Source organism: Perissodus microlepis, chromosome 10 (assembly GCF_051167445.1).
Source record: "Perissodus microlepis isolate ML-2025 ecotype Zambia chromosome 10, ASM5116744v1, whole genome shotgun sequence".
Taxonomy (NCBI): Eukaryota; Metazoa; Chordata; class Actinopteri; order Cichliformes; family Cichlidae; genus Perissodus; species Perissodus microlepis.
The window spans coordinates 5,315,993-5,341,773 of record NC_140470.1 but is presented as its reverse complement, the minus strand read 5'-3'; the positions used below and the strand labels follow the sequence as shown (position 1 = coordinate 5,341,773).

The 25,781-nt window shown below is 41.8% G+C and overlaps 1 protein-coding gene across 2 annotated transcripts in view; it reads right to left on the bottom strand.

Moving 5' to 3' along the window:
• Positions 1-25,781, bottom strand: part of opcml (opioid binding protein/cell adhesion molecule-like) — a 404,984-nt gene that overhangs the window by 122,985 nt on the left and 256,218 nt on the right. For both annotated transcript variants that reach the window (XM_084941581.1, XM_084941580.1), the window contains one exon: positions 2,508-2,743. In XM_084941581.1, coding sequence (XP_084797707.1) covers positions 2,508-2,743 — 236 coding nt within the window. The remainder of the gene's footprint in view (positions 1-2,507; positions 2,744-25,781) is intronic.

The window sequence follows — 25,781 nt, the reverse complement described above, 5'->3', positions numbered from 1 at the left end:
AGTACCTATTTTCTTAAGATTGCCTGTAATCCTGAATTAAACAATCTATAGCCTCTCCCAGCTTTCATAGAGCAAGACACAAGGTACACCCTGGAAGGGTTGCCAGTCTTTAACAGGACTAACACAAACAGAAGCAACCATTCATATTTACATTCACACCTTCAAACTAACCTAATATGTATGTCGTTGGACTGTTGGAGGATGAGAGGGTACCCACAGGAATCCCAGGGAGAACATGTGATATGCCATACATAAGGGCACCAGCCAGAAGATTAAAACCCAGGATCTTTTTGCTATGAGACAGTAGTACTAGTGGCACCACATAGTGCTGTAAAACATTCTGCAGAGATTTCAGTTTGTAATAACATTATAATTATGGATTGCTGCAGATTTTTTGGATGCACAATCATGATGTGAATCTCCTGTTCCACATTCCAAATACCCTTTATTGGATTGAGATCTGTTGACAGTTTAAGAACTGATTGAAACCAGTTTGAGATCATTTGAGCTTGGTGACATGGTGCATAAGAAGATGGGTAGACTGTGGTCATAAAGGGATGGACAAGGTCACCAACAATACTGATGCGGGGATACAAGGCTAGATGGATTAATCTCTTCATATTGATTACACCAAGTTCTAACTCTTCAATCAAAAGGTTGACGCAGAAATCAAGACTTATCAGACCAGACAATGTTTGTCTTCTATGATCCAAATCTTTGTAAGCCTTTGAGAACTATAGACTGATTCTCCTCTTCTTAGCTGACAGGAGTCCAGTTCATTTCTGATACATTTATATAGTGACAATTTATAGCAACACAGACAAAGTGCATGGACAAGAATTGAGACAGCAAGGGGAGTCTGGAATGCATCCTGACACATTCTGTTCAAAAGCACATGACCATGCTTTTGAAAACATAAGTGCTGCCAATGATAGACCACTGACCGGTGCAGCCCTTAGAGGCTTGGGCCCAAATGGTGATGGACCTGGCCATCATGCACATGGAGCAGGCAGTGATGCATCGGCAACAGTTGGACCAGCTACAGGATCAACCAAAGCACCAAACTAAAATCTGGTCTCCACCTGGCCCTGGTGTTGACGCTCTGGGTCTACTGCTACTGAAACTGCCAGCTTGGACGCAGTGGTGACCCTTGCAGAGGACCATCTTGCAGCTTGGCGAGGTAGCCAGTGGGGCTGCTATGACCCAGCCCCAAGGAGGAGGCTTCCGTGCCAATGTCCTCTGTCTCCAAATAACCCCTTCTCCTCTGCTGTTTCTCCCAGTCCCAGTGGCAACGAATACTGTCGCCCATCTGTTGGGAGTCACACAAACATTAGGGAAGGAGTGCTGGAGGTGTGGGCAGGATATATCCACTGTGAGGGCTCACTGCTCACGATCAGCTGTTCCATGTTGCAAGCTCTCTGAAACCCTCCCCTGGACCAGGAGGGATGTGCAGTGTACCGGAAAGGTGCCAAGGAGGTATACAACAATTTTGTAGGGGTTAAATAACTTGTTGGGGCAGTGTGTGAGGATGCGTTCACAAATGATAAAACTTGTGATGCCTGTGCTGTGCGCAGCGGCGACGCAAAGTTGTTCGACCTGAGTTATTGTTCGGCCAGAAGCCACAGGGGGTGTTGGACCTAACTAAAGAAAACTGGGATGAAGGTTCAAGCCAAGCTAGGAATAAAATTCACTACATTCTGGACCAGAAAGCAAAGCTACACAAACTGGGAAGTTCTCATGGAATAATTTGCTCAAGTCCCTGGAATGTCAGCATCTCCTGTAAAACAGAGAGGCTCATCTCAGGCAGTTTTCAACGGGAGAGTGCTTGTATTGCTTGCTTTATTCAACCCACCAAGTAGCAACGGCTCTTGGTGGTCACGTGGCAAGTAAGAGACATTAATTATGAAGTGGTATGGTCAGACAGGGGCGGGGCCGCACAAATCCATCACCTCAACCTCTTTAAAGCATGGAGAGAGGCTAAAATTGGTTCTCTGATGAGCTTGGTTAAGAAAAGAAATGATTTGGAGCCCGAGGTGGCAAATTCAAAGTTATAACAAAGATAAAATCCATAGGAAAGTACAACTTGGAGTTGTGCTTCCATGTCTGTGAAAGAATATGCTTGTCCATTGTTTGATTAAAACCATGGCCTGGATGCTTCCCTGCATCAGTTAAGTTATATTGACATATCATATTGAATTATGCAGTCTGAAAACACGCAGCGTTAATTTATGATTTCAAGGAAGTGGCTATCATGAAGTTAAACTACTTTTTTTGAAGATCGTGTGAATTATTTTTCAAAGACCCTGCAATACTTTTCCCAAGGAAAATAAAAAAAAATAGAAATAATTCTAAAAGAAACAATTAAATAATTTTTCTTAGAAAATAAAAATAAACATCCACTCTGAAAACACAAGAAACACATAGCACTGATCCCGTATGACACTTTTGATATTTGTTGGAGCTAAATCTAGTTCCTGACAGAACTGGCAGCAGTAGCCACATCTTACCTTGAACAATGAGGTGCACTTTCGTGGACTGTGGTTTCTTGTTTGTGAGTATAGAGCATACATAGGGCCCTTCATCATGGACATCAACATTTTGGATTTTGATGCTGTACTCTGTAACTGCTGTGTTTTCCAACAAGATGACACGAGGATCCAGAGACCACTTTTCACTCCCTGCAAATAGAATAGTGGTGCGATTGAGCCATGCCACTCGTGAGACTTTGCTGTCCACATTGCATCTGGCAGGCAGAAAGAAAGAGAAAGAAAGAAAAACATATTAGAAGTTTATCCCTGGACATTAGTTTCAACTTCCAAGAAACCTCAAACGAATTAGATTAGATGACAGTTCATATTATAACATGAGGTGTTGCTTATGAAATATCTATGCCGTATTTCCTTTCCTAAACCAAGTGGATGACCTGAATACAATCTTCTCAAGAAACTTCATCACAAATCATCACGTCATAAACACTTTGGAGGACATTTTCCTCTTTGTCTAACAAGCCTTTCACAAGCATGCCATTGATAAAATATTTTAATATAATGTTCATATTATATTAAAATATTCACACTATTGAGTTCCTGTTTCTCTTTATTCTTTATACAGGGTGGGCCATTTATATGGATACACCGTAATAAAATGGGGATGGTTGGTGATATTAAAGTCCTGTTTGTGGCACATTAGTATATGTGAGGGGGCAAACTCCTCAAGATGGCTGGTGACCATGGTGGCCATTTAGAAGTCGGCCATCTTGAATACAACTTTTGTTTTTTCAATAGGAAGAGGGCCATGTGACACATCAAACTTATTGGTAATGTCACAAGAAAAACAATGGTGTGCTTGGTTTCAACGTAACTTTATTCTGTCATGAGTTATTTACAAGTTTCTGACCACTTATAAAATGTGTTCAATGTGCTGCCCATTGTGTTGGATTGGCAATGCAACCCTCTTCTCCCACTCTTCACACACTGATAGCAACACTGCAGGAGAAATGCTAATTACAGTTACTTGTCAAAATGTTATGTTGCTTTTTGAAAACAGATTCAAAAGTTAATGTTCTCAATAGCAACAAGGCTAACTAATTTTATTACGCTCATTACCTCAATTTAGCTAGAAATAAAGTAACATTTAGATAAACATGAGTCAGTGGTCATTGCTTGAGTGTAAAAAAGTCAGACACTAGCTATCAGAAAGAAAACATCCTCAGGACATTTTCTTTAAGAGGATTACAACTGTAATTAAACTGCTGTCTGATTTATTTGAGCAGCTTAAAACAATACTTTGCGTCATTCATGTCAAAGATATCTACTTATTTTTTTAATTTAGGGGAAAAAGCTAAAATTGAAAAAATAAAAAAATACACTAAAATATTCTTGGACACTTATAATATTCAAAGCCACAATATAGTAAAACATTTTCTTGATAGCATCAGTAAAACAGTGGACTGAAATGGCACGCCATTTTATTAGGACTTTTCAAGATAAATATGTGCTTCACATCAAAAATAATAAAAAATATAAATACACAAAGTTGCCTAAAAGGAAATTAAAATGTAGGTCTTTAGTTATTTAAAAAAAAAAAAGACTATTGAGTTCACAGATAATAATAATAAGAAATTTTAAATTTTATTTAAAAGCACCTTTCAAGACACCCACCCAGACTTAACGATAAAATAAAACACAAAGTAGAACAATGACAAAAAGAAGAACAAAAAAAAAGCAAGTTAAGTTAACAAACTATAAGTTCATAGCTAATATGCAGATTTTAACAGAACAGGTTTTTAGTTGAGATTTAAACTGGGGGAAAGAGCCAATGTTTCTTATATCTGGGGGTAGAGTCCCAAAGCCTGGGAGCAGTGCAACTGAAAGCTCTGCTTCCCATGGTGCAGAGGTGAAAAGAAGGCACAGCAAGTTGGATAGAAGGAGAAGACAGAAGTGAGCCGGCTGAAGAGGCAGTGCTTAACAGGTTAGAAAGGTAAGGAGGAGCAAGGTTATGAAGGGCCTTGAAGGTGAGCAGAAGAAGCTTATATACTATTTGCAATTTCACAGGGAGCCAGTGAAGTTCCTGAAGTGATGTGCTACTAGGAGGGGGTTCTGGTAATAATGCGGACAGCAGCTTTTTGAACCAGTTTGGGGGAGACCATGCAAGAGAGAACTACAATAGTCAGTGCAGGAGGTAACAAGACTATGACAACAATTGATGCAGACTGCGTGGAAAGAGAAGGGCGTAATCTGTTAATGTTGTATACAGTGGCTTGCAAAAGTATTCGGCCCCTTGAACTTTTCCACATTTTATCACATTACAGCCACAAACATGAATAAATTTTATTGGAATTCCACGTGAAAGACCAATACGAAGTGGCGTACACTTGAGAAGTGGAATGAAAATCATACATGATTCCAAACATTTTTTACAAATAAATAACTGAAAAGTGGGGCGTGCGTAATTATTCAGCCCCCTGAGTCAATACTTTGTAGAACCACCTTTTGCTGCAATTACACCTGCCAGTCTTTTAGGGTATGTCTCTACCAGCTTTGCACATCTAGAGACTGAAATCCTTGCCCATTCTTCTTTGCAAAACAGCTCCAGTTCAGTCAGATTAGATGGACAGCGTTTGTGAACAGCAGTTTTCAGATCTTGCCACAGATTCTCGATTGGATTTAGATCTGGACTTCGACTGGGCCATTCTAACACATAGATATGTTTTGTTTTAAACCATGCCATTGTTGCCCTGGCTTTATGTTTAGGGTCATTGTCCTGCTGGAAGGTGAACCTCCGCCCCAGTCTCAAGTCTTTTGCAGACTCCAAGAGGTTTTCTTCCAAGATTGCCCTGTATTTGGCTCCATCCATCTTCCCATCAACTCTGACCAGCTTCCCTGTCCCTGCTGAAGAGAAGCACCCCCAGAGCATGATGCTGCCACCACCATATTTGACAGTGGGGATGGTGTGTTCAGAGTGATGTGCACTGTTAGTTTTCCACCACACATAGCGTTTTGCATTTTGGCCAAAAAGTTCCATTTTGGTCTCATCTGACCAGAGCAGCTTCTTCCACATGTTTGCTATGTCCCCCACATGGCTTGTGGCAAACCGCAAACGGGACTTCTCATGGTTTTCTCTTAAAAATGGCTTTCTTCTTGCCACTCTTCCATAAAGGCCAACTTTGTGCAGTGCACGACTAATAGTTGTATGGACAGATTCCCCCACCTGAGCTGTAGATCTCTGCAGCTCGTCCAGAGTCACCATGGGCCTCTTGGCTGCATTTCTGATCAGCGCTCTCCTTGTTCGGCCTGTGAGTTTAGGTGGACGGCCTTGTCTTGGTAGGTTTACAGTTGTGCCATACTCCTTCCATTTCTGAATGATCGCTTGAACAGTGCTCCGTGGGATGTTGAAGGCTTGGGAAATCTTTTTGTAGCCTAAGCCTACTTTAAATTTCTCAATAACCTTATTCCTGACCTGTCTGGTGTGTTCTTTGGACTTAATGGTGTTGTTGCTCCCAATATTCTCTTAGACAACCTCTGAGGCCGTCACAGAGCAGCTGTATTTGTACTGACATTAGATTACACACAGGTGCACTCTATTTAGTCATTAGCACTCATCAGGCAATGTCTATGGGCAACTGACTGCACTCAGACCAAAGAGGGCTGAATAATTACGCACACCCCACTTTTCAGTTATTTATTTGTAAAAAATGTTTGGAATCATGTATGATTTTCGTTCCACTTCTCAAATGTACACCACTTTGTGGAATTCCAATAAAATTGATTCATGTTTGTGGCTGTAATGTGACAAAATGTGGAAAATTTCAAGGGGGCCGAATACTTTTGCAAGCCACTGTAGATGGAAATAGATAGAATGGGTGAGATCATTGATATGAGATTTATAGGACAGTGAGCTGTCTAGGATGGCACCAAGGCTCTTAACCTGAGGTGAAGGGAAAACTGTGGAGTTTTCAATAAAGAGTGAGATGAGTAAAAGTGATTTGTCTTCAGTAGGTTGGATTTAGTGCCAATATGAAGGATTTCCCTTTTATTCTCACAGAGTTTAAGAAAATTAGAGCTGAACCAGGATTTTAATTGGGATAACCATTCTGTAAGAGAAGAAGTTAGGAGGGAGGAATCAGGCCTGCAGGAGCGATATAATTGGGTGTCATCAGCAAAACAGTAAGTAAGTAAAGCTCAAATTTAGGGAAAATGGTACCAAGAGGGAGGATGTATATTAATAAGGGCCTAAGACTGAACCTTGGGGTGCACCAGAAGTGACTGGGAATAGACGAGAGCGGAACGATTTAAGTTGAATAAACTGGGAGCGGTCAAGGAGATATGATTGGAACCAGGCTAGGGATATGTCAGAGATGCCAAGACAGTTAAGTCTGCTTAGATGAATAGAGTGAGACATATTGTCAAAGGCTGAACTCAGATCCAAAAGGACAAGAATATTGAGAATACCAGAGTCCACTACACGTAAAAGATTATTAGTAATCTTTAAGTAAAGTGGTTTCTGTACTGTGACATGAGCAGAAGCCAGATTTAAATCTCTCATAGATACTATTATTAATCATGTGTGAATGAAGTTGAGCTGCAACAATTTTTTCTAGGAAAGTATTTTAGAGATGATGTTAATTTAGAAATCGGGCAGAGGTTGTTAAAGTTGTCAGGATCAAAGGAATGTTTTTTTCAGTATATAAGTGACTGAAGCAATCTTGAATAAGGGAGGAACAATACCAGTGGTGAGTGAAGAGTGAATGATAGAAGTGATGAGTTGGAGAGGCAAGATTTCACGATGGGCACGACGGGCTTTGACTTACATATGAATTCAGAAATATCAGCTTTATCAGGAGACTCAAAATGGAGAAAAGGCTCTGAAGAAAGGATAGACACTACATTCAAACTGAGTTGCTGGTAATTGTTATTCATTTTTGTCAGTGTTGGGGAGTAACGGAACACCTGTACCGGCATTAAAATAAAAATACAAAATATAAGTAACTGTATTCCATTACAGTTACCATTTTAAAAAGTGATAATTAGATTACAGTTACTTTGTTGAAATAAATCAATTACATGGTGCTTTTTTCCTGTTTAATATGTTAGGCTATCCCCTCTCTAATTTTGGTAATTCCACACATTGCCGAAAACCCAAACTAAACACACAATAAGCGTTCTAATGTAAGCATTCCGGCTAATGTTGTTGGCGTCAGTTACACAATGTACCCGAAGCCAGCACAACAGAGCCAGCAGTACACGGGCAGAAACGCATTTCTTACTGGGAAATTCCAACAACACTTCACATTTAAAGACGAAAGGGATGGGCGAAATCTGACCATGCAATGCAAACTCTGTTTCCAGCAACAAAGCTGCTCTCAGCATCAAAAGACTCCACCTCCAACCATCTGGAAGTAAGTTCTTTTTTAAAAACTATGGTTAGCCTACTACAACTATCTTGTTTCAGTTGTGGTAGCTACCTGGGTTAAGTGCCACCTCAGTGTCTTCGATGTACCATTGCTGTGTGAATTATTACTGTTAATGAAGGCTACTTGGCACCAAGCTAACATTGTTAGCTAGAGTTAGCTGAGGTTAGTTCATAGACTGCAGACTGTTAGACTTGATGGACAGATGCAGTTCTATGCAGTTCAATATGCAGTTCTGGAAGCAGTCTATGAACTAACCTCAACTTAACGTCAGCTAACAATGTTAGCTTGGTGGTGAGTAGCCTTCAGTAATAGTAATGAATCACACAGCATTGGTACGTTCATGTAGTTGTAAAAAGAATGACAATATATTAAATAATCCAAAGTATTCAGAATATGTTAATCACATAGAATAACTTAACGGAATATGTTACAAACTACATTTTGGGGCATATATTCTGTAATCTGTAGTGGAATACATTTGAAAAGTAACCTTTCCAACACTGATTTTTGTAGTGAAGAACAGCATCAAGGAGTTACAGGTTTCAGATTAATAGAAGTGTGTTCATAAAGGGTGCTGAAGAAGTTTGTTGAGAAGTGAAAACAGGATCTTGGTGTTATCCTCATAAGAGCTGATAATACCTGAGTAAAAGCTTTGTTTAGCCTGGTTGTTGGAATCTTTATACTGGAGTACATGACATTTATAGATTTCTTCATCAACAGTTAAACCAGATTTCCTATATCTAATGTATGCTCTAGTTGCCAAACTTTGGCCTTCAATGCTCGGAGGTCCAAGGTAAACCATGGAACAGAAACAGGAAGGAAACATAATGGGTCCAGAGAATCAAACAACAATTATTATGATATAACACCAAATCATTAGGAGTAGAATATCAGTCCGGAACCTGAATATTATCTGGTAATGTCTGTGAAGGTTCTCAGTCATCCAGGTCATCGTAGTCAAAGGAGCTTGCAAAGAAAAGCGTCTGGACTTCTTTAGGTTACTTGAAGACGTTTCACCTCTCATCCGAGAAGCTTCTTCAGTTCTAAGGTCAAATGGTGGGGAGTCCCAGATTTAAACCAAGTAGGAGTATCCCCTGATGATCCTCTAATCGCCTGAGCCAAGGTGTGAAACTGGGTGTGGGTCCCAATCAGCCAGAGTTTCGGGTGAACTCATTGTGAAACCTGGCCCCACCTGGCCCCATCATCATCCTGAGGTCAGATGGCCCAGGATGTGAGTGGGCGTTAAGGCGTCTGGGGAGGGAACTCAAAACTGGATTATAGATGGCAGACAGTTGGTGTCGTAAACCACCGCCTCTGTTCAAAGATGGTCGCTCACAGTGGACATAGATGGCTTCTTTCACTCCTCTTTCAAACCATCTGTCCTCTCTGTCCAAAATGTGAACATTGGCATCCTCGAAAGGATATGGTAATAAGAATGTCCTTATCAGTGTTCTTGATGTTGCGGAATGAGATGAGATGGCTTGGCTTGGTTGAAGAGCAGCAGAGAGTGAGGTTAAATGAAAGGAGGAAGAGGTCAGTTATGGGAATTTCAGCAGCAGAAAGGATGGAGGGAGAGCTCACACTAACTAAGTGGGAGAATAGCAAATTCTAGGGGCAACTGCTACAAAAGCTCTGCCACTTTGATTTACCCTTGTATGATACATGATCACATGACCATGGGGTCCTGCAGGGCATGTATGGAGGTAAATGTCTTTTGATGTAAGACAGTGTTTATCTTAACACTAAAAGTATTCTAAAGGTTTTCACTTTGAGAACATTTTTAGTGTTCTCAAAGTCAAAACTACAATCTTAAAATCAACCCTTAAATTACTGGGGAACAGTGCAACGGAATTAGCAAAAGTGTGACATGCTAATCAACGGAGTTTGCAAAGAAAAGCGTCTGGACTTCTTTAAGTTGCTTGAAGACGTTTTACCTCTCATCCGAGAAGCTTCTTCAGTTCTAAGGTCAAATGGCCGAGAGTCCCAGATTTAAACCTAGTGGGAGTATCCCCCCAAAGAGGGACAAAGGACCCCCTGATGATCCTCTAATCACATGAGCCGAGGTGTGAAAGCGGGTGTGGGACCTAATCAGCTCATTGTGAAACCTGGCCCCACCTTGTCATGTGAATTCCTGAGGTCAGATGGCCCAGGATGTGAGTGGGCGTTAAGGCGTCTGGGGAGGGAACTCAAAACTGGATTATAGATGGCAGACAGTTGGTGTCGTAAACCACCGCCTCTGTTCAAGGACGGTCGCTCACAGTGGACATAGATGGCCTCTTTCACTCCTCTTTCAAACCATCTGTCCTCTCTGTCCAAAATGTGAACATTGGCATCCTCGAAAGAGTGACCTTTATCCTTAAGATGCAGATGGACTGCTGAGTCTTGTCCTGTGGAGGTGGCTCTTCTATGTTGTGCCATGCGCTTGTGAAGTGGTCTCTCCAATGTAGAGGTCTGGGCATTCCTTGCTGCACTGTACAGCATACACCACGTTGTTAAGTCTTTCAGACCAGCAACACACTCAGACAAAAACTGGTTCACCCGAAAGACAAAACTCCAAAACACAGACTAGTCCAAGAGTTGCACACAGGCTGCATAAATGAAATGTTTCAGTCTGGTCCACTTTATTTTTGTTAAATTGTTACATTTTTTACATGTGTGTTTGTGCGGGGGGTTCACCACATATTACTGAAAAAAATGAATTTGAATTAGACAATAAAATTACAAAACTCATAAAGATATATTTGATTCACAATATAGCATGCATACATATATATTCAGCAAACATATTTGAAGAGTGGCTGCAACATATCTCAAAAAAGTTGGGATGGGAGCAACAACAGCTGGAACATTTTGCAACTAATTATGTTAACTGGCAACAGTTCAGTAATATGATTGGAAATAAATAAATGTATGTTGGAGAATTTTTTTGAATTAAAGAATGAAGAGGTTCACCAATCTGAAAAATTCCACAAATTGTGGAACAATTTCAGAATAATGTTCCTCAGCATAATTGAATGGTAAGTGGACTGGTTCTCATACAGTGCTTTTTTTTTTTTTTTAACTCTGTTTGAGCACTCAAAGCCCTTTATACAACTTGCCTCATTCACCCATTCTCACAAAGAAGTGTTATTTCTACATAATTGCTTCTTCTCTAACATTCTCACACATTCATACTTCAATGGATGCATCAGCAAGCAACTCAGGGTTGACCAAAGGCTGATAGTTCATCAGCCTTCCAATTAATATATGACCTGCTCTACCTCCTCAGCTACAGCCTCATAAAATATCATGAAGATATTGATAAGACTGAATATCTCATTATCTAGAGTACATAATATACCAAAAGATTCTGGGAATCAAGAGAAATCTTAATATGCAAGGAATAAGGAAAAAATCCATATTGGATGACTGTGATCTCTGAACACTGCAACACACCAATAAAAACAGATATGGTTCTATCATGGAAACCACTGTTTTTTAAATTATTAATTCCTTATTTATCCAGGTAAAATCTCATTGAGATTCAGATCTCATTTCCAAGTGAGACGTGGCATCATGGCAGCAAAAGTCAAAACACATGGGCTCAGGATCACTTCCCGAAGTCATTGTTTGTGAATATAGTTCACTGTGCCATCCACAAATGGAGAGAAAAGTTGTGTCATGCAAAGAAGCCATATGTGAATATATATGATTCAGAAATACCATCATCTTCTCTGGGTCAAAGCTCATTTAAAAGGACTAAGGCAATGAGAAAAATTTTTGAAAATAAATGACGGCCCTCTGGAGTAAAGAGGAGATGGACCATCTGGCTTGTAATCAGCTTAAGTTCATCTAAGCAGGCATCTACGAGGGTGCATCACTGCACCCACAATGACAGCTTGCATATCTGGAAAGCCACCATCAATGCTAAGAGGTAAAGGCGGGTTTTAGAGTAATATATGCTCCCACACAGACAATGTATTTTTCAAGAAAGTGCTTCCATATTTCAGTAAGATTATTGTTAACATCCCGCTACATCTATTCTAATGGCATGCCTCTGTAAATGAATATTCAGGTGTTGAAGTGGCCTACCTACAATCCAGACCTTTCACCAGCTGAACACATTTAGTGCATCATAAAATGAAAAATATGATAAAAAAAAAAAAAGATCCATTACTGTTGAGCAAAAAGAATCATATATCAGAAAAGAATTGCTCTTCCAAAAGTCCAGCAACTGATCTCAATTTCCAGACACAGCTACTGCTACACAGTGGTAAACATCTACCTGCCCCAACTTAAAAAACATAAAATAAAAATGTTGCTGCCATCAAATTCAAAATGAACTAATATTTTTCTTAAAATCCAGTTTAAACATTGGATATGTTATCTGTATGCTATGTGATCAACATTTTACACAGCATTCCAATTTTTGGAATTGGCTTTTTTGTTGTCTTCTTCTCACCGGCAAGCCTTCCTTAAGCACCTGTATGAGCTCCATTGAAGTGACTCAGTAAACAGAAGAGGAGGACTGATCTGGAGAGGTCCCAGTGTTATAGAGGTCCCAGAATTATAGTGATAGTAATTACAGAAGAAGACTTCATCCTGCTTTATCCTGAAAGCTTTATCCTGGTGCACCTTCACCTGCACCCTTTTATTTTCTGCAGTTACTTGCCATTCATTTATCTAAATCTTACAGTACTACTGCACACCTGAAAAGGCGAGATTGGGGTGATTTTCATACTACCAAAATGCATATAAAAGTGCTTTTCTTCATTAGGAGGCTGCAGATTTTCCAAGCATACTCACACTAATATTAATGGCTATTTTATATCTTAGTTTTAGGGTTCACATTAAAATTGAATGTTTCTGTGTGTGTTTTGAGGATGGATAAAATAATGGCATATGCTGTACAGAGGAGTAACCGTCTACTGCATAGCGTTGCCCTGAGGCAACAAACCACATTTTCATGCCTTACACTGGCCCTTCAAAAAAAACCCAACTTTTTTTCTTTCAAATAATGCTACCAGGCACATCTCTTTCCAATAAAATGATGAGTTGAAGGTGGTGTGACTTTCATCTGGGAGGGGGGGGGGCAGGACCCCTTTCTGCAAGCTGCACTACATGAGAGACATCTCCATTATGAGGCAAGATAAAGATCACTATTTTACATGTTTATAGTGAAATAAATGTATATTAAAAATACTTGTATGTGCATGAATATGTTAAGAAGCATATTTGATTGTTTGTTCTACTTTTTAAAATTTATTTATACAGTAAAACTGTTAATTTTCATTCGTTGCCTCAAGGCAACACTGCGCAGTTAGCCCAATTTTTTTCAGGCAATATAATGCATTTGCATATGTGTGTAGAGATGTGTTTGTGTGCATTTATATGATCATAGTCAATGTTTTTTACTTTACAATCTACTCATAATTACAGGACATGGATGTAAAAACCTTTTATGGAAGGAAACCAAGGGAATGTGCACTTTCTGTCCTCAGAAAATGAGGACAGTGAGCTTTCAGGGAGTGACAGTGAAGTAGAGGAGTGGATCCCTGAATGAGGTTTGAGGGACACTTAGGAGCTCAGGGGTCAGGGGTCAGTTGGTAAAGTAACTGTGTCTGTGTGTGTGTTAGTGCCCACATAGCAAGCAGGTCTGGCCAGGATCTGGTATCAAGTTGGCACTTTGAGTAATCTGGGAGAGTAGAAAAGCGCTATATAAAAGTCAGTCCATTCACTGTCTGAACAGAGTTTCGGCATGTTACTTTTGCACTGTTTTGCATGTTCCGGCACACGTTGTTATTGCATGGCTTGATTAAGGTACACATTATGCTGACATCTGGGGCCAGAGCTGAAACTGTTCTGGGCCAGCACAGGGCCAGCAGTGTGTCTACAACTGGCCCGTGGCTGCACACCACCTACAGATGGCCCACATACCTGTGGGCCATCTGTAGGTGGTGTGCACAGGACAGCACAGGACGACCAGGGTGTCTGAAACTGGCCTTGTGCTGGCCCTTGTGTGGGCCACCTCTGGCAAACCAGGTCTGGGCCACCAAAGGGCCGTCATTCTTTGCGGTATGTGGGCCATGTGTAAGCACATTGTGTGGGCCTGATCCCTGCCATACCAATATTGCTGTGTGGGTGTCAGTGTGTGTGGTCATGTATTACTTATTGTTGTGGAGACACAAATTTGTTTACACACTCACATTGTGAGGTCTTGTCTACTTTATGGGGACAAATTGCAAGATAAATCATTCAATTTTAGGGTGAAGGCTTGAGTTAGGGTTAGGGTAAGGTTCAGGCAGGGACTTGTGATGGGTAGAGTCAGGATAACTCTCCAGGAAATTAATGTAAGTTGATGTAATGTCCCCAAAAGTGATGGAAACACAACGTGTGTGTGTGTGCATGCGCGCGCGCGTGCATCGGATTAGGGTCAAATGTTGGATGTATTTTGCAGTTTTATTGTTTTGTGAAATGTTTACATTGTTTATTTGTTGTTTATTTATTTGTTCATCCTTGTTGTACTAATACAACTTATTATAGAATAACTTGGCATTTTACTACCCTTGTTGCACAGTGTTGCCTTGAAGCAACAAACCAATATCTGTTTGGGGGAGGGGTGTCAAATTTTATGATTGATATATTATTAGGGACCCTAAAGCTCCCCCAAAATAGGGAGAAATATTTTTTTCCCCAAAAATTAAAAAGTCATGCAGTAGAGGGGTAATATCGTCTGACATTTAGTCTTGGATAACTTGTTCTTCATTTATTTATCCTGTAGAAGTGTAATATTTTACACTTTAAGTCATAAATTATTAATTAAATTCCAGGGTTCAAATCTGCTGGGTGCTTCTTTGAGCATGGATTTTCTTGTGGTACTACAGCTTCCTCCAGTCCAGGATATGCATGTTGGTTAACTGATGATCCTGAATTGGTTGTAGGTGGGAATTTGAACACCTGTCTCTTTTTGTCACCTCTGCGATTGACTAGCAGCTTGTTTAGGCTGTGTCCTCCATCGTCTAGTGACAACAGGAATAGACTCCAGCTCCCCCACAACCACAACTGGATAAGCAGTTAAGAAAACTGTAAATGCTTTCTGATCTTTCTAAGAACAACTTCAATTTACCTAACAGTTTTTGTTCCTGTCACTCATTTATGAAAATGCAAGAAACTCTAAATAAATACATGAAACAGATTACATCAGAAGTGATAAAATCTAAAAAATACCTTTATTAAATGCCACAATGGTAGAGAATAAGAAGAAAACACGGTGGCACTCATGTCAGAAAAAAATCAAGAAAAAAAACTGCATTGGATGAATTGACTTTAATAATCTGTTGTATGAGGGGTGACGGAGCAGCAACATGTAAAGATGCGTGGCTGAGTTGCTTTGTGGGGAAACGCTATTTTTTCATATAAATACTTTGACATTAGGCTGTACAAAATAAACGTTTAACATATTTTCAGGCAAGAATGTAGCTGTGTAAACTTCAAACATCTGCTCAGTTTATCAAAACACCGCATATTTTCAAAAGCACTCCGACGTTTTCGAAGACGTCTGTTACCCACCAGCTCGATAGCTAGCCAGGGGCAAGGCTCACTAGAGCCCGTGAGAACACCGGACTCCCTCCAAATTGTTTTCAAACCCACCGCCATCTTTCGCTACTCAGGTTAAACGTCATATATAAGTCACTTAGATAACTTAAAACTGTTATTGTTTGGCTTTGTTCAGTATTTTATTTGTTCCTGAGTAAATCGGTTTGGCTGAGATTAAAGTTATAGTTTTTACACAGCTGAATAAACGTCAAGCAGACAACTGATTATCAGAAGTGTGAGATCCTCGAGAATATACTCTGGTGTCCTGTTATATTTTAGATAGCAAGGAGCAGACGGCTGAGTTTATTAAACTTCACCGAAACAATCTGCAGATTTCATTAAAATTTAATAAACTATCATCTTGTCTTTATTTTTAGTTAGCACATACCTTAAACACTTCAAGCTGTAAGCTAATGATAGTCATATAAGAGCAGGTGCATGCTGGTGCAATAAGCTGTACGTTTTACGTCCAATGAATGCATGATCTGATTAGTCGACTAATCGCAAAAATAATCGGTGACTAGTCGACTATCAAAATAATCGCTTGTGGCAGCCCTACTCTCTATTGTTCACTGACTCAGACTGCACTTTAGATAGAGGTTTGTAGTTTTGCTACTTTCATAATTTAATAGGTCTGCATATAATTGTTTATCACTGAGCAAAGTAAACGACCAAGAGAAGTCACGTGTGCCTTTCCAATCTGCCAGATGTCTAAACATTAGGCGTTCCCTGTTAGGGGTAACTTTTGTTTTAGGGAGTGAAGAGGCATGTTGGATATAAGCTCTTTTTAGGGGGAGGGTGTAGCTTGCTCCCAGTTTGTGGGAGTTACGTTTATAGTTACTCTGGGTTTTTACTTTAGTTTTTTTATTTCTTTTTTTCTTGTTGGCAGCAGTTTTGTGCGTATACTTACCCCAAATTATCGTTCAGCTTGCCTGTTATGATTGTCTTGAAAGTGTGAATATGGCTATGTAACCAAAAGTGCTGCAACTACACCTGATTCTACTAAATTTATTACATGGAATGTGAAAGGTGTAAATAATTTAAAAAAACGTAAAAGGATATTCACTCATCTGTCGACTTTCAAACCGGACATTGTCTTTCTACAGGAGACACATCTGTGCTTCACGCAAAGCAATAGTTATTTTTTATTTATTTACTTTTTCAAACTATTCCTTCATATAAACATGAAAACTATGTCTAACAGCGATATGTAGACTAACACAAACTATTATTTACAGATTTTGATTTAATAAAGATACTGTTACTGATACGTGTCACTGTACCGTGTGAGTATATTCATGCATTGCTCTGGGTTTTTCTTCAGTGTGCAAAACAGTGTGTAAGCAACATGCAGTGGCTACTGTCTCACATCCTACAGTTGGGAAGACTTGTCATCTCTGAAGAAATGCTGCTGTGATGGCCTGAGAGAATCTGCTACATTGCAAAGTGAAAAGTTCAGCTGTAACCTGATCATCACTCACTGCATCAGTCACAGTCAGAACTCAGATCAGTTTTCACATATTTATTAAATTTCAAACTCGAAAAACCTGCTGCTGATTCGCTAAATGAAACAGGGTGCCATCTTCTCTATACAGGGATTTACAGATCTGTTTAAAAAACAAAACATGTGAGCCACTGCAGGAAAGGCAGACTGTTTTCTTAGCTACTACTTCAGTGTAATGCTTATTAGTTAGTTAGTTTGTTTTTTAACTTTAAACTAACAGAATTTCATGCTGTAGAATTTTGACACTGATGTTCAAACTAATCTCAGCTGTTTGTAGGTTTAATATGATAGCAAATTTTAACATGTATACGCCTTAAACAAAGACCGTAGCAAACAGTGTTCCTTCTAAAATATCAGTGTTTGCATTTTATATTGTGAGTATATTAGTATGTTAAATTCAATTCCGTTTTATTTATATAGCTGCCAAGCACAACAGTTGCCTCAAGGCGATTTAATATGACACCAGACATGACTGTGAATCAAGCTAAATGCAAGTATACTGCTAGCACAGTTAAAAAGATGTCTTTGCAGTTACTAGAGTGACAATATTATCAATTAATTTACATTATATAATAATAGATTGCATTTATATAGCACTTTTTGAGACCCTCAAAGCGCTTCATAATTCTACTATTCATTCACTGGTGGAGGCAAGCTACAGTTGTAACCACAGCTGCCCTGGGGAAGGCTGACAGAAGCAAGGCCATATCGCACCATCGGCCACACACCAGTAGGTGAAGTGTCTTGCCCAAGGACACAATGACCACAACCCAACAAACTTCCGGTTACAAGATGAGCTTCCCAACCTCCTGAACCATGGTCGCCCTAAATATATATAACAATAAAGTGCTCACGTTACATAAAAACACATTCATTAAAATATTTCCATCCTTAAGACTAAATACCAGATCTGACAACTTTACACAACTTTTCACAACTTTCCGTGACGGAAGGGAGACGGGAAGTCTAAGCGATTGTCCAGTTTTGATGCAAGGCTGTCCCTGGTAGAGATCTTACACCGGGAATTTAAATCTCTGAAGGAATCCCTGGAGTTCAGCCAGCAGCAGGTGGAAACACTTGCTGCAGAAAACGCCACGCTACGGAACTATGGGACTACGGGACTCTCGGTCGGAAACGACCGTGAGAAGCTTCATTAAAACCCACCTGAAGCTGCCGGAGCACACGGTGAAAAACATAGGGTTTGAAAGGGTGCATCGCATCAGGGCTCCGAAGACAGGAAGCGGGAGACCACGGCCTATTGTGGCCAAATTCGGCCACTGTAAGCAGAAGGAGCTGGTGAAGAGTCACGGCAGAGAGCTGAAAGGAACGGATTTCAGCATGAACGACCAGTTCCCCAGAGAGATCCTGGAACAACGCAAGGTCCTGTTCCCAGTCCGACGTAGCTTTATCCAGAAAGGCTCCCGGGCTTTCATCGCTGTGGACCAGCTCTACGTGGACGGACAGCTCTACTGCGACCCCGGCACCACTTCGTGGCTGTATTGACCGCACACCAGATAAGAATCCGTTACACTATTCTCTTCACTCACACTCTCTTGTATTAATTTGTTTAACTTTGTAATATCAGTTTGCTAATTCAGTATAACGTCACCGTCACTCTCCGTCAATGCCTTAATTTGAATGTTTCTGTTTTTATTCCTTTTTTCCTCTCTCTCTCGTCGCTCACACTGCTCTTTGGTTTCTTTGCTTCTCTTTTCTATCACTGCGTCGATCACCTGTTTCCCTACCCATCCACAAACACATTTACAACAGCCTCACAGCGCACACAGATATAGGACACACACACTCAGACGTGCACACACTTGCTCATATTAGTTAATATGCACACACATCAGAGCTATGGAGCTTCGCGCCACGCACTTTTTCTCTTTATTTACAAACAAGTCATGTGTTTCCATTTTCCTCACCCGTCTAAGCGAGACACACAGCGTACATCATTCGCCATACACACACAACTATGGGCGCACTAAGGTTTGTCTCTGGCTCCAGAGAAAAAAGGTTAAAAATATTTAACCAACTTAAAAACCTACAGGCAGACGTTGTTTTATTACAAGAGACTAACAGGCCTGTCACAGGTCTGAATGAACTTAAAACACCTGAGTTTCCTAATGTGTTTTCAGCCTGTTCTAATTCTAGTCAAAGAGGAGTAGCAATTTTAATACATAAAAATATTAATTTCACAATATTCGACACAGTTATAGATCCAGAGGGCAGATTCCTAATCGTTAAACTATCTATACTTATTCAAAAGCTATGTATTGTAAGTTCATATGGTCCAAATGTTGATGACCCCTCATTCTTCCATGGATTTTTTAGTACACTCTCTGACCACCTAGATTGCACACTTGTTCTTGGGGGCGACCTCAACCTGGGGCTAAATGAAGAAATTGATAGGCTCAATACAGCAGGAACTCAGAGCAATTGGCAGTCCACAAATATAATCAAACATTATATGAACAACTTTGGTCTTTACGATGCATGGCGCTCCCTTCACCCCAACAGTAAGGAATATAATTTCTATTCACATGTCCATCACTCCTACTCTTGTATGGATTATTTTTTGGTCAGCAGCTCACTGCTGAGTGACATCTCAGACACTGAGATTCACCCTATAACTGTCAGCGATCATGCTCCTGTATCTTTAACACTAATACACAAGAATAATACTACGCCAAGTAAAAACTGGAGATTTAATACATCACTACTCAAAGATGAAGAGTTTATCAAATACTTTAAAAAGAATGGACTCTATATTTAGGCTATAATGACATTCCTGGAACATCAGCATCTGTCCTCTGGGAAGCAGGGAAAGCTGTGATGAGAGGTAAAATAATTTCTTTCTCATCACATAAGAAGAAAGAAGAAAACAAAAATGTTCCTGAACTAGAAAAAAACATCAAATCCTTAGAAAAAGCCTACGTGTCCCAGCAAGATCAAGAAATATTGAACAAAATACGCAAAACAAAGCTAGAATTAAATGAAATTATTAATAAAAAGACTCAATTCTTAGTACAAAGACTTTGCCTCCAAAATTTTGAACACGGTAACAAATCTGGACAATTTCTAGCTAACCAGTTAAAAATCAATAAAGGAAAAACAACCATATGTGCTGTTAAAGATTTATCTGGGAATACAATATATGACCTTTCTATGACACTTTGTATACACCACAAATAAACCCATCTAAAAACAAAATGGATCAATTTCTCAACAACGTAACTCTTCGAAAATTATTAGATATCCCAGCAGTAGCACTGGATTCGCCACTGACCCCAGGTGAGCTCCAGGAAGCCTTGATAAGTATGCCCAATTATAAGGCTCCAGGTCCAGACGGCTTTCCAGCAGAATTTTACAAAGAATTCTGGACGATTCTAGCACGTATTTTTCAGGAAATCAAAGAAAATGGCAGACTACCACCAAATATGAACTCTGCAAATATTAGTCTCTTACTAAAACCAGGCAAAGATGCTGTATTTCTATAAGCTATTGTCCAATATCCCTTATTAATGTAGACCTTAAAATAATCTGCAAAGTTCTCTCAAAGAGATTAGAGAAAAAAAAAACCTTTTAATTCATCCTGACCAAACTGGTTTCATAAAAGGTAGGCACTCATCAACAAATACACGTAGACTACTAAATTTAATAGACTACTCATGCAGTAAAAATATTGAAACCATAATATTGTCTCTTGATGCAGAAAAGGCATTTGACAGAGTTAACTGGAAATTTCTATTTGCAACTTTACACAAATTTAGTTTTGGAAACTCTTTCGTAAGCTGGTTAAAATATTATATAATTCCCCAACAGCTTGTGTCAAAACAAATGACCAAACATCCTCCAGCTTCTGTCTCCTAAGGGGCACCAGGCAGGGATGCCCACTCTCCCCTTCACTGTTCGCAATTTTTATTGAACCACTAGCAGCAGCAGTTAGACAGAATACAGTAATTAAGGGCATAAAATGCAAGAACGTGGAACATAAAATCAGCCTTTATGCGGATGATGTGTTACTTTTTGTCCAAAACTCACAAACCAATCTCTCTGGGGTAATTGCATTGATAAACTCTTTCTCAAGAGTCTCAGATTATTCAATTAACTGGTCAAAATCTACAGTTCTTCCAATTAATTGCTCCTTCCATAATTCTTCATCTACCCGACTGCAATCTGGAAATATTAAATATTTAGGTATCAATATCTCTCCCAAGCTTGCAGAATTAACTAAATTAAACCACATCCCACATTTAAAGACAGTAGAAGGCGATCTGGCTAGATGGAAATCTCTACCCATATCACTCATGGGAAGGGTCGCCGCTATAAAATGGTCTTGCCAAAAATAAACTATTTATTTTCAATGATCCCAAGTAAGCCATCACAAGACTGGTTCAGATTTCTAGACTTGTATATTTCTAAATTCCTTTGGAAAGATAACCCCCCGCGTATCAGCTTAAAAACATTACAAAGGACCAAGGATAAAGGAGGACTAGATCTGCCTAACTTCAATCACTACTTTTTAGCCAACAGGCTTCAGTTCATCTCTAGATGGTTAAAACACACCTTCTTAGATGAACCCTGGATAGATGTAGAACGGGCACTATGTAATAATCTAGAAATTTCAGACCTACCATTTATCAGCTCAAACATCAAACGACATGAATGCTTTAAAAGCATCAACATCAGCTCTTCTCTAACAGCATGGTGGGAGTCTTCATTAATCCCATGCAAACGTACACCTATCTGGAACAACCCTGACATATTACAAAACAATAATATGATGAACTTGCCAGATGGAAGTTATAAAGGTATTAAATACTTGGAACATATATTGGAAGGAACAGACTTTATTTTGTTTGACAGACTAGTTATACAATATGGGATCAACAAAAAAAGATTTTTGGAATATCAACAAATTAAATCCATAGTAAAAAAACAAAATTTTATCCCAGTGAAGCTGAATTACAAACACCACCAAGTGTGGTACAATTTTTTTTTAATCTAAAACCCCCCAAATTATTGTCTAAAATATACAGAACACTTTCTAAAATAGATGAATCAATATCCCTTCCTATGGCAAAATGGGAAGTGGATTTATCGATTAGCTTAGTCCAAAACCTTTGGTCTCAGATATTGTTTTTTTTTTGTTTTTTCTTTTTTTGTGTCCCGTTTGGATCTTTAGCCATCAGAATTGTTGTCTTAAGGCCAAGAAAGATGCCAAGCGGATTTATTTTACCAAGTGGATCATCATGGCCTTCCCATATTGGTCCATTTGATTGACCTTTATTATAAATATGTATTTATTTTATTTTTGGGACAGACATGACTGGGGGATAAGACAGGGAGAAAGAATGAAAGAAAGAGAGGGAGAGAAAGAAAACCAGAGGGGCGAAGAGACGGTGAGAAAGGGGGGAAGAAAGAAAGAAAAACAAACAGAACACCTGGATCACCTGTATGGAGAAAAAAAAAAAACAAGAGAAAGCAAACAAAAAAAGAGCAACATAATAAAAACAGCACCATCACAATAAACTAGCTAGCAGTAGATAACGGTAGATAAATATTAAACGATATTGTGCAGCACGCAAGATAGACAAAGCAAAATGTGCCTTGAGGCAGCAGCCAAGAAAGGTGTAGTCCGCGTCTGTGAACACCCGTGTGTACACCTGTGTGCATACGGGTGTGGATCAGCATGCTTGTATTCCAAAGGTTTCTCCATGTAACGATCTGCTAGGGAGTGTGGGGAGCCATAGCCCCGTCCCCCAGGGCATGAAGCAGGTATGGAGGAGATCCAGGCCCCAGATATCCAGAGGCCCCAGAGTACGAGGACCCGAGGAGGACCACCAAAAGGGGGGAACCGTGCCACCCTCCTGGGAAGAGCTGAGTAGAGCCCCAAATGAGAGGTCACCCAGCAGCTACGGAGCAGAGGCCAGAGGGGGTTGCAGTGGCGTGTCCGCGGGCTCTGCCGGCAGCCAGCTGTGCCAGAGAGGACCGAGCTTCAGGCCCAGAGGCCAGAGGCCTGAGGGCACCCCATCCCCCGGAAGGGGCCCAGCCGGGCCACAGGCGCCAGGCCCCGCCAATCGGCCACCAGGAGTGAGCCGGTACATACATGAGCGCCCAGCCCCAGTCGACAAGGACCACCAACACACCAACGTCTGAGGGCATCAGCCGCCGGCAGGGAGTGTGGTGAGGGGAGATAGGCCTCCATACTTTGGAGGGCCTGAGATGTTCCCAGAGAGGTTGAGTCTAAGACCCAAGCTGACATATAGACACAGACGAACAGGCGCACTCGGACACAAATGTGCATTCCCACCCCATATACACAACCAAATACTCGGCACTCATCCAACGTGTAGACAGACACAAATAGACACTGCACAGACAGTCACACTCCCCAAACATACTCTATATCCCAGGTCCCCCCGCCCCCAGAGGGGCAAGCCGCACCTAAACCCAGGAGATGTAACCCTTCTCTCTGGGGTGGAGGCAAGCGGACCACCTCCTTATCTGCAGTAGCAGGGAGGCCCCGCATCCCAGACCCCAATCTGACGGCCAGCACCCCCTCCCAGCCCACCAGCCCTGATGGCTAACAGAACCGGGGTGAGTGAAGACCCCAAATCTCCCTACGCCCGCTCATATGTAGTGTTGCTGTGTGCTGTTCTAAAGTGCATTTAAAACAAAGGAGAGCATGGTTCCTGCTTCCTCTCAGAGAGCAGCACGGCTCCTCCCGAAAACCCTTAGTGTCTATATGCATTTAAAATTGAGGGTAGGGCACCAGCGCCAGAGGTGGGTTGGAATACACCAACCATCCTCTGGATGCTGTAAAACGTGCCCACCCCCAAGGCCCTATATATATGTGTTATGTGAGAGTGTGAGTAATGTGGATTTCTAGGTTGCAGAATAAAATTGAGGCACAGGCGGCCAGACGGGGACAGAGGGGGAGTGCCTCCCCTGCACCCTGGTGACATACCTGCACCCCAAGCCCTGCGTGTGTGGGTGGGTGTGGTAGAGTGGGAATAGGGAGGCAGCTGAGGATGGGGAGGGAAGAAAGGGAGGGGCAAGCGGCCCCTCCCTGGGGCCAGCTCCCCCGCTGACCCCAGTAGGCACCCCCACACTCTGGAACCCACCAGGGCAAGGGGGCCCAGGCCCATCCGGACCGGGGCCCGCAGCAGCAGCACCGCCCAGCCCCACAGAGTCCGGGGCAGCCCACCCGACTCCACCCCAGAGAAAACTGCACCCACCCCATCATCCAATCATCTCCCAAACTACACAAGACAATAGACACCCAGGTTGAGTTCATTCTGTACCTCTCCTATATCTCTCCCCCACATTGTTTTTACGGCCCTATGCATTGCCAAGAAAACGGTCCTCATTAACTGGAAAAATAAAAAATAATCTTAGTTTTTATATTGGTTAGAATTATCTAATAGATCACATTAGTCTTGATACAGCCTCTGCCATCACATTTGATCAATCTTTCTGCGCTCCTTTGATCGGCTTCATCACCTAGTGGGGGTGGGGGGTCATGGTTTAGTCCTGCTTTCGCTATTGTGGTTGATATGGGGGTAGGGACGGCTTCAGGGCGTCTAGGGATTCCCTAGGGACGTTTTCCCTGGAGGGCCTAACGCGGGGGTTGTGGCCATGACCTGGTTAGGGGCTCTGGTGGCTCTTAGATGGTGTTTTTCTTGTGGCTGCGTACAGCGGAGATGGGGGAGGGTCTGTGCTGGCGGACGTTGGTTACTGGCCTCTGCCAGACCCCCAAGCCTCTGCCAGGCTTGGGGGTCTGCGGGTACTCCGCCCCCGGGCTGGGGCTCTGGCTGGGCCTTGGGGCCTTGGGTCCTGGTTGTTGTGTCGCCGGGGTGGTGGGCGGGTGCGTGCATGGGGGCTCAGCCCCGGAGCGGGGGACCTCTGGTGCATCGGCCCAACAGGAGGGCTCTCTAACTGGTGGGGAGGCTGTTACATCTTTGCAGGAGGTCCCCTCTCTACAGGAGCACACTCTGCAGGTGGGGGAGAGATATTGAAGAGGTGGAGAATGACTTGACCTGGGTGTCTATTGTCTTGTGTAGTCTGGGAGAAGGGATGATGGGGTGGGTGCAGTTTTCTCTGCGGTGGGGTTGGGTGGGCTGCTGTGGGCCCCGGTCCGGATGGGCCTGGGCCCCCTTGCCCTGGTGGGTTCCAGAGTGTGGGGGTACCTACTGAGGTTAGCGGGGGAGCTGGCCCCAGGGAGGGGCCGCTTGCCCCTCCCTTTCTTCCCTTCCCATCCTCAGCTGCCTCCCTCTTCCCGCTCCACCACACCCACACACACGCAGGGCTTGGGGTGCAGGTGTGTCACCAGGGTACTGGGGAGGCACTCCCCCTCTGTCCCCGTCTGGCCGCCTGTGCCTCAATTTTATTCAGCAACGTAGACATCTGCATTACTCATACTCTCATAACACATACATATAGGGCCTTGGGCGTGGGCATGTTATACAGCGTCCAGAGGACGGTCTGTGTATTCCAACCCACCTCTGGCGCTGGTGCCCTACCCTCAATTTTAAATGCATATAGACGCTGAGGGTTTTCGGGAGGAGCCATGCTGCTCTCTGGCAGGAAGCGCCATGCCCTCCTGTGTTTTAAATGCACTTTAGAACAACACGCAGCAACACTACATTTGAGCGGGCGTAGGGAGGTTTGGGGTCTTCACTCCCCCCGTTCTGTTAACTGTCAGGGCTGGGGGGCTGGGAGGAGGTGCTGGCCGTCAGATTGGGGTCTGGGATCCGGGGCCTCCCTGCTATTGCAGATAAGGAG